The sequence below is a fragment of the Dermacentor silvarum genome, chromosome 4, assembly GCF_013339745.2.
Source record: "Dermacentor silvarum isolate Dsil-2018 chromosome 4, BIME_Dsil_1.4, whole genome shotgun sequence".
Lineage (NCBI taxonomy): Eukaryota > Metazoa > Arthropoda > Arachnida > Ixodida > Ixodidae > Dermacentor > Dermacentor silvarum.
The window spans coordinates 174,758,162-174,768,444 of record NC_051157.2 but is presented as its reverse complement, the minus strand read 5'-3'; the positions used below and the strand labels follow the sequence as shown (position 1 = coordinate 174,768,444).

Genomic DNA, 10,283 nt, shown 5'->3' with positions numbered 1-10,283 from the left:
CTAGCAATTATTTGAGTTTCAGTTTATTCCTTTCGTAAGTGGAATACATGCTTACATAAGTATACAGAAGGAGGTCCCAGAGCATGTAGCTGAAAGGGGACCTCCTGAATGAGTGTTGGCGTCAAACAACGCAGCTCGAACACACATGGCCTAAGTGTGTGAGAACGTTTCAGTGAATCACTCCTCTTTTAATGCTCCTATTACACATAAATTTTGCGACATGATTGTCTGTAAGGCCTATAGTACATATTTTGGCGAGCCACAGGTACGCTTAACATCCCTGAAGTTCCTTGTGTGTCGTGTGCAGCGTGATCCTCAAGTCAAATATGGCCTGATGAAAAAACAAAACAAATCAGGATTGCCTGCTAAATCCAGTCTTTATTTTTTGCTGGCATACAACTGTTCTACAAGAGCCAGGTGGTCCCCTTCCGAAGTAGGATTCCAATGGCTCGCTTCCTAACGGGAGGCAGGTTTACACTGATTGTAGGCCGCCTTAATGCCGGTCGCCACTGTCTCCTGCAAACAAAATGCAAGAAATAGAAAACACCGATGCATTTCCACATTAGTGGTGCCCTTATAACTATTTCAGCATTTCTTAAGATTTGCAGCTACACAAAATTTTGTTCAACCAAGCTCCCTTTTGTATTGTTCATATTAAGGGCCGCTAGCTGCATCTTGGGGCTCCCCACATAACGCTATTATCATTTTATCTAATAATATTATTCATATTATATTGTTCTTATTATTATTCTTATTATATTATTATTATTATTATTATTATTATTATTATTATTATTATTATTATTATTATTATTATTATTCTATTCGGTAGTTATCACTTTAGCTATGTGTGCCGTCTTAGAATAACTAAGATAAAAAAATGCTGCTGTCAGATTATTTCTTGCCTAATATTTCTGCTATAACCTTAGAGCAGAACAGAAATTCACAAACCCTTTTTTCAGCAATATCGCCTGCTCCTTTGTTTCTACAACCTTTCTTTATATCGACATGGGAAATTGAAAGTCTGCTGCGATGGTGACTGAAACTGCTATTACCACGAGGAACGGAATTTGCAGATGACCAACGCACAGTAAATTAACCGTCTCAAAGTTTTACTCCTGCGAAACTACCTATCCTCTAACAAAAACAATGCGATTAAGTAATAAGGAAAGTGCACTTACCGAAAACACAGTGCTAATCATCTCACCCTGCATGATAAAAAAGCAGATTCAGCTTTATTAGTTGCGTTAGTTGACTCTTAAATAACGCAAATGCACGTAAGTCTTAATGTGTAGCACAATACCACAGTCCATAGGGCATGATGTTTCATTTTGCATGCGCCTGATTTCGTAAAAACATGCCCTCATATCTGAAATATTGCTGAATTATGTCGAATGATCACTTCGAAAGCAACAATAAGGCTGGTGTTTCCGCTGGGCTGATGTACATCCCGATCGCATAACTATCTTACACAAAAAACGGCCTCTTATAGAAGTACTCTGTGTACTGGTAAGTAACACTCTCACTAAAGCATCTACCCCCAGTAAGCACGAGACTTCTAAGCAACTAACAGGAGAACAGGCTCTCTTGTCGTATTTCCCTGATTTTGTTCACCACTCTTTCGTTACTCTGGTCGTGAAAAGAAGCTGGAAACACTTTTGTTTCAAACACGTGCAACTTATGCACAATTTTCATTCAAAAAGAACACCTATCCTGACCACTCCAGATCTGATATTCAGTCTCCAATCGTAAGTGTAAATGTTAAGTAAATTGGTCAAGAACAAAACCTACATTCAACCAATTACATCTGTGGAAGCGACCTTCGCATTTAGCAACGTGAACGCACGGATCCCCTTTCTGAGGTTACAAAAAGCACAACCTTGACGCTCTAAAAAATACGGACTAGTCTCCAAACAAACTAAATTTTTAACGCCCGAGAACTTCAAGCGTCTGCACTTACAAAGTCCATATCCGTCTCGCACTTGGCCTTGATAAGAACAGCGGCGTTATCTCCTTTCTCACCGAGTATCTCCAACGCTTTTGGCTTCACCTGCGTGCAGAGCCAATGTTAGGTGACCAAAAGAGAAAAAGTCATTAATTAATTCATTTATTCATTCAGTGAGTGGGGTGTACCTCCGCGGGTGCGCTGTCTGCCATGCAGCTTAGAACTTTCTTGATTTCATCATTGCCCAGACCTGAAAAAATGAAGCCTGACGTTTAGCATATCACGTGCCTAGTAAAGGGAACGTGTTTATTCGTTTAACCTAGTCTTATACCATGGTAGTCATAACAGGACGAAGTGAAAGCAGCATAGAAAAAACGAGAAACATTGAGGGGGGGGGGAGAAGGGGGGACTGTGGGCTGCGAGACCAATATCTTATGCGGTTTTATTAATGCAGCCAGACGTGTTTTCCCGAAGCAACAAAGCAACCTACCAGTTCCTGGAAAGTTTTCTAGACTGGAAGAGCATTCTAAAACTTCTGTCTTCTCTCTTTCAAGATTTCTCTGCACCTTGCCCATCTAGATCAAATTCTTTATTGCGGGACAATAATCATGTAAGATATCGTATTGCTCCTATTACTGGTACCCATGAATTGGTGGGCAGCCTCTTTTCCGAGCCACCATATTACCTTTCGATGGCTTGTGGATATTTACAATCAGCACTCAAGCTCAAAGTCAGTATTGGCTGCTTTCATTTGCTACATAAATGTAAGCAAGAAAGCTGCGCATGCCATGCATATGTGGAAAGGGAAATGGAAGAGAAAGAAAGAAAGAAAGAAAGAAAGAAAGAAAGAAAGAAAGAAAGAAAGAAAGAAAGAAAGAAAGACAACTGATGCAGCCAGCATACCCGTTGGATGGATGTGAATGTGTCCCGCAGGGCCGTTGAAAACTAAAGTGCCTGACCATTGCAAAAAACTTCTATAACTATTCCAGTGTAATATTTCGTGAAAATCAACGCAGTTCCCCCTAGGTGATGAAGTTTATCGTGAAGTTCAAAATGATAGCCAGATTGGCGGATAGAGTTTGAGGTATGTATATATAAATTTTATTTTTTAATAAGCCGCTAGCTGTCACTTGGCAGTGGCTGCAGCAAAGCGATGCAACCGCCTGAATGTTCTGCTCACCGTTATGCAGGAATCGTTCTCAGCTTACATTGCCGGAAGGAAGGGGTCGTCGGATCACGGATTCTCCAAGAGCGGCTGCCAGCTGAAATCAACATATCGTCCACGCCCCCCGGAGTGATTCGAAGCCACGCAGCGATTTCCACTAGGGACCACTGCTTAAATACTGGACTGCCAATCAGCGTGACTTCACTTGGCAGGGGCAGCAACAAAGTTACGCAATAGTCTAAAAGTTTTCCTCACCGTTGTGCAGCTTTTAACCTTGTTTGTATTACCATATCACCTCGCTTAGCTCATTATGCTCTACTGCTGCTGCTGACGAGCTCTTTGGCGCCTTTTTTGCACCTTTTTTTAAACCATGCCGAGTGAACTTAACAAATTGAGAAATGAGTTACGAAAACAATTCAAGAAAGAGATCGCAGCTGTCCGCCGTGCTCTTGGTAGAGACATAAAAAAGGAAACAAGGGACATGAGTAAAACTATAGAGTACTACAGCCAGCAATTCGATGACATTTCAACTGAAATTGCTGCCTTAAAGGAAGGGAGCAAAGCCCTGAGAAATGAGAATGTTGCTTTGCGTACCGACCGAGACCCATTAAAGGAAGCCGTTTCGAAGATGGAACAACGCTTGGCGGACCTTGAGCAATATTCTAGAAATAGAAACATTGAGATCTAGGGGCTTCCAGTGGTTGACAGGGAAGACTTAACGACGGTATCGCGAAAAAATGAGTGATGTTATGGAAGAGCCAATAACTAAGGATGACATTGACAAATGCCACCGTGTAAGAACAAGGAATTCTTCTTAACCCAATTGTTGTGCAGTTTCCGAGCCGTGCAAAACGAGATGTGGTGTTGCAAAAAGCAAGAAAAACTAACATGACTGCGCGCAGTCTTGGCTACAACGAAAGCAACGCTTTTTATGTTAATGAGAATTTGGACCCACACCTTAGGACACTGATGGGGAAGACAAACGCACAAATAAGGACAAGGCGTAGAGGTTCGTCTGGACTAAGGATGGGCAAATTCTCGACAGGAAGGACAAGACCTCGCGCGTCATCAGGATTGCTTGCGACGGTGACTTAGACAAAATTGACTGAACTTTATACACTGTGCAGGCGCAAAAAGAAAATTACTTTTCGAAATGGCTCCACATTTTCTTACAACTGCTGATGTTAACTCTCTCTATTCTAGCAATCAAAATATTTCGTCATTTTTACGTCATGATGCCCAATCACTCTGCAACAAAGAGGATAAGGTGATGGCCTTTCTTTATACTTAAAATTTTCAATGCGAAATTTTCATGATAACTGCAACCTGGTACCTGGATAATTTTCTGCATGTGAACATCCCGCGTTACAACGCATACACCCACAACAGACAGCACAACAGAGGAGGTGGTATTCTGATAACTGCAACAGAGTATTTAAAGTGCTACTTAATGCCAGAATTTTCACAAATGCATGATGACTACGAAATCTTGTCTTTAAATCATGGTAACTATGTATTCTCTATCTTCTATCGTCCTCCAAGCAGTAGTGTTACAGCCTGTTTGCACTTATTCGATGCCTTCTTATCTTACATTGCAGAAAACAAGCTCTTGTGAGTCTTGGGTGGCGACACAAAAGTTTTTTTTTGTCATCGTCACCTGAACAACGTGAAAAGCAGAGCGTCCTGGAATTCAATAGTTTTTCTAACTTGATACGAGAGCCTACGCGACCAATCACGTCTACATCCCTTGATGCCTTTATTACCAACGCATGCGAAAAAAATTCTATGTCAGGAGTCATATGCACACAAATCACTGATCATTCATCTATTTTTCTTTTTGTTAAGCAATCAGGTAGCAATCAACATCAGTCTGCTCTAAAGAAATACCACTTCATAAACGATGCGATACTGAGTTAATCTTGTGCCAGACTCGCCAATACGAACTGGAATTTCATATACGCAATCACTGATGCAGAAACTGCTTATGGTAATTTCAGTGCACTATTAGAGTGATATATGAGGAATGTTTTACCTACAAATATTTTAAAATGCCCAGAACAGCACGGAAACCATGGATAAATAAACAGTATTTGGAACTTATACAGAGAAAAGGCCGTCTTTCTAAGCGTTTCCTTCAAAGAAATTTAGGCGATCTCGCTGTATTTAGGGTATATCGCCAAAAGGTTACGTCAAATCTCAGATGAGTGAGGAACGACTACTTGTATGACTTGTTTGACAACGATATCCCAAAAAGAAGCGGTTTAACATGGAATCGACTAAATCATATTTTGAATCCCAATAAAGACAGCGCTGACATGAAAATTGTGAATAATGATAAAAGGCTTTCTGGCAGAAGACTTGAAAATTGTTTCATTGATTATTGTGTGTCCGTGGTGCATAGTGCGTACGATCCTGCTTGTCTGAACTATTTAAGCCCACAAAACTGTCAAACTGCATTTTTGTTCCGTACCAATTCCTATGAAATCTAAAGCATTTTTCTGGCCATTCGAAACAGCAGATCGCGAGATGTATATGATTTTCAGATTCTCCATTTTAGGCATGCTATTGATATTCTCAATTTCGTACAACTGCTGAGGTTAACTCTCTCTATTCTAGCAATCAATATATATATATACAGGGTGTTTCAGCGAACACTTTCAAAATTTATTGAAGGTTGTCTGTAGCAGATAGCCCAATTCTAGTTAATGAGCTGGTCTACTCGAAGAGGCGGACACAACTTGCACAAAAAATAAATGCGCAATCGACTAATCAAAATAATTCACTAATTAAGTTTTTAATACTTACCTGATGGCCCATATTGCAATTTACAAATTGTAGCCGTGGAGTTCATAAGGTGGATCCACTTGGAAATAATTCTCAGGATGACAACAGTTTCGAGATATTAATTCCCGAACTTTGCGGAGAAATGCATTGGCGTTCCAGTTAATTTTGTGCTTCAATGCATAAAGCGACGTTTTGTTAAGAACCTAACTGGAACGCCAATGCATTTCTCCGCAAAGTTCGGGAATTATTATCTGGAAACTGGTGTCATCCTGAGTATTAATTCTAAGTGGATCCGCCTTGCGAACTCCACGGCTACAATTTGTAAATTGCAATATGGGCCATCTGGTAATTAGTTAAAAACTGAATTACTGAATTTTTGTTAATAAGTCTATTAAGTATATCAATCTTTGTGCAAGTAATGTCCGCCTCTTCGAGTAGACCTGATCATTAACTGGAATTGCGCTATCTGCCACAGGAAACCTTAAAGAAATTTTGAAAGTGTTCGCTGAAACACGCTGTATATATTTAACAACTGTTTTAAATATGGTATTTTACCCAAGAGTGTGCAAAATGCTAGAGTGACAGTAATTTATAAAGGTGGAGACAGAAAGAATTTAGAAAATTACCGCCCAATATCGATATTCCCAATATTTTCAAAGTGTCTGAAAAAATAATGCATGTAGGAGTGTCAAATTTTCGCGAAAAGCATCACTTGATAACACTTGGCCAGCACGGCATTCGAAAATCTCATTCCACTGAAACGGCCCTTTTGACTCAAAAAGAACTTATTCTAAATTGTTTTGAACAAAAAGAATTAGCATTGGGTATATATGCGTACTTTTTTAAAGCATTCCATAGGATTAACCACTATACATTGTGTATAGTGGTTAATCACTAAACTCTTGTGTATATGATTTCCGGGGTGTGTTCCAAAACCTCATAAGATCCCATTTAACATCTCGTCTCGACAGGTAGTAGTCAATGATCAACATTCGTATATTAATTTATCGCTGCAGGTATTCCTCAGGGTAGCATATTAGACCCACTACTTTTTAAGTTATATAATAATGACATTGTTAACTTTAGCAATAAACCTACTTTCGCTATATATGCAGACGATACGAGCCCATTTTTAGAGGAACATGCGTGTCGGACATTCGAAACCAAGCTGATTGTTTACGCTTGTTACACCAATGGTCTCTCTGAAATTCACCCCGTATAAATACTAATAAAAGAAAAGCGGTGTTGTTTTGACCCTGGAACAAGGTTATTGAATCTCATGCTACTGTTCTTCAAATAGGATCTGGCGTTATAGAAACTGTACATCGTGCTAAAAGCTTAGGTACTCTCTTTGAGGAACACCTACCGTGGAAGTATCATGCTGATCCTGTTTCGGTAAAAATTTCAATAACGCTAGGGACTCTCTCAAAATTCAGAAATTTGTTTCCTTCGTGAGTAAAAATACTAATATTACTCCTTGTTTTACTCTGTCACTAAATATTGTTTTCTGGTATGGGGCACGACTTCTTTTTCCAACACTAGCAAACTATATAAAATCCAAAAACATACTGTACGCAATATTGCCAGTGCTGCGTTCGATTCCCCCTCCAAACCTTTTTTTGAAGCACTTAACATAATACCCATAACAGAATCGTACAATAATGTGCTGCTTAAAAAATATAAATTTCGCATTGTTAAGCTATCGAACTTAAAACATAAAACGTACACATACGGTTCCCAAGCAGATGGAGATCGGTTTATACCAAAAATACGTACGAATTATGGTAAACAAATAATTTCTTATCGACTACCCTCTTTATTACATTCATGCAATGACTTTGCCCTATAGGAGAGTGATTTTTGTTCACTGTCGCATGTACACTCAAACGTAAAGAGCAAGTTGTAAGATGCTTTTTTTATTTTTTATTCTTTGTTGGTGCTGTATAAACTGCCACTTTGTAGTTATTATGAATGTTCGTATGAGCAAAGTTTTTTGTAGGGGGCGTAGACCCTCGTCAAGCCTGTGAAAGGCTTTTTGTCTACGTCCCCATTATTATCCTAATGATGTAAATAAAAGTATCTGTCTGTCTCTTAGTCCCAATCATGGAGACCTTATGAACATTCATATACAATGGGAGAGCGAGATGCATCATTATTAACAGACGACGCTAGGGGACCCGCCGTGGTTGCTCGATGGCTATGGTGTTGGGCTGCTGAGCACGAGGTCGCGGGATCGAATCGCGGCCACGGCGGCCGCATTTCGAAGGGAGCAAAATACGAAAACACCCGTGTACTTAGATTTAGGTGCACGTTAAAGAACCCCAGGTGGTCCAAATTTCCGGAGTCCCCCACTACGGCGTGCCTCATAATCAGAACTGGTTTTGGCACGTAAAACCCCATAATTTAACGCTAGGGGCACATGTGAACTCCTCTATCTATCGGTTGACATGTGCAAGAAAGAGATGCGTGCAAGGAGGAACTAATAATTTATTAGGTTATTATGTGCTTTCGCAAATCATAAACAGGTCAAAAATATAAAAATGCATTTGTAATCTATCATGCAGGAAAACACTCTGAACTGCAACTTCGAATTAACTCTACCCGGCAGCTCCTAACCCGCCTTGTAAGACCTCATAAACCGGACATTTCTAGCCGTGTTTCGGTCACAAGAAGGAGCCAAACAAAGGAGCGGTGTTTAGCTCGCGCTCAAAGCTGAGGAGGTGGCTTGTATTGGTGGCTTAATTTTAGGGCCAGGGGGTCGGGGGTAGTTCTTATCACCATTCCTCGTTACTCGATAGGTGCACATCATATGCCGAACGCCGTAACGCAATATAAAAAAGAGAGAACAAAGTTATTTAAAAGTATTTCCACCAGGGACTGATACATACGGAAGAAGAAAAAAGGTATTGGGAAAATAAATCGAAATTAGCGCACAGCAACGCGAACACGGTGCCAGAAAAATATTACGGTCGCCGCAAGCCAGGCTGTGAAGCTGCATAAATATGACTCCCATAATGTCCCCTACCGTGTAAAGCCCCCAGCTGTACGTTAATCCGCAAACCTCCTGGCTATGCTGCAGTACAGCCTCGATCTCAGCCTGCGGAGACACGTGTATTGTGAAGCGTCCACGTGCGCGTTGCACAGAAAAAGTTTACTGTGCAGCTCTCATCATGACCTTCATCATATCTCCCTCCTTCCTCTTCACATCTTATCTCTATTCTTTCCCCATACCCCTTCCCCAGCGGAAAGCAGCAGGCCAGAGGCACTTCATTCAGGCCAACCTCTCCACTTTTCTCCCATTTAAGCTTTTCTCTCCCTCTCTAATAATAAGGATAACAAATAATTCTTATATGACAATGATGATATTGATGTATTGCTTACCGCACAGTTCCCTACCACCGTCAGCCTCAGCGAGGAAAGCTCCGGCGAGGACGAGTCCACAGATGAGCAGAACCTTCATTTTAGATCGGAGGATGTCTGCTAGGAGACAACAACAAAGCCCGAGAGGTGCTGGGAGAATGCGCGAAACGGCAGCCAAAGGAGTGGTGCAGCGAAAAGCTCAGTGGAACAACCATGGCGTGCCTGTGTTATATAAGCGCGTTGCCTCTCCAGTGGCCTTGATCGTCGCGCGTAACACCACGCCAAGCGTGAAACTGCCGGACCTTTCCGCCTTTCCCTCTCGTCGCTAAACTATCTACCCGCCACAGTGCAAACGCCTCTTTCTTAAACGCCTGTGCACGTAATAAAATAGGCAACAGCACGAGAAATAATAGGAAAACCCAATGTCCCTTTTGTTGGGGGACCACAACATCGTTGCGCAAGGAAAAACTCGAACGCTCCGAGCGTATGCATGGCACAATTCGATGGAATACTACGCCATGCATAGTTGCAGTTTTCTGGCCCGTCCTAATCAATCGATCAATCACCTTTCCATTGATATTAGATGCTGAAGAGACGTGTTTTCTAGTTTGGCATGACGTTTCACCTCTTGCGTTGGCAATCATCTTTCTCGGAAGACTCTTTTTTCCTACCATTGCAATAGCGTATACGTGTAGCAATAGCACGTGTTTTCCCGGCATCCTTGGGAGCTCAATGATGCAACGAGTTTAAATTTCGAAGTAATGAGTGACGTATTGGGTGTGATGTGCTGGCAGATATTAAACAAATAAATTATTCTATCAGACCAGCTGATGCATATCAGCTTCAGGTTGAAAAATTATGCAGATCCGACGCACGTCTTTGAATCTATCGAAATCGTAACTTTTGTGAAGCGTTTAACCAAATCCTATAAATTTGCCCGTTTCATTCCTTCGTCTTTGTACCGAAGGAAATTGGCGCGCTCGCATGTACTCTCGTACACCCGTGCTACGCAACCTGACACACGCGGCG

General features: G+C 41.1%; 1 protein-coding gene across 1 annotated transcript; it reads right to left on the bottom strand.

The window, feature by feature from the left end:
* Positions 1-358: 358 nt before the first annotated feature.
* On the bottom strand, positions 359-9,461 carry LOC119448410 (uncharacterized). The gene is made up of 5 exons (XM_037711728.2): positions 9,276-9,461; positions 2,134-2,195; positions 1,961-2,050; positions 1,182-1,208; positions 359-516 (listed from the first exon to the last, which is right to left on the bottom strand). Exons 1-5 carry the CDS (start codon positions 9,352-9,354, stop codon positions 457-459), a joined length of 318 nt encoding a protein of 105 aa, XP_037567656.1. The 5' UTR covers positions 9,355-9,461; the 3' UTR covers positions 359-456.
* Between the last annotated feature and the right edge of the window lie 822 nt (positions 9,462-10,283).

Bases quoted from the DNA above. Each gene is read 5' to 3' on its own strand.
- LOC119448410 (XM_037711728.2), bottom strand. From the start codon at position 9,354: ATGAAGGTTCTGCTCATCTGTGGACTCGTCCTCGCCGGAGCTTTCCTC. The intron at 2,196-9,275 runs GTAAGCAATACA...TCATTTTTTCAG, and splicing joins CGGTGGTAGGGAACTGTGCG to GTCTGGGCAATGATGAAATC. The intron at 1,209-1,960 runs GTAAGTGCAGAC...TTTATCATGCAG, and splicing joins GCGAGACGGATATGGACTTT to GGTGAGATGATTAGCACTGT.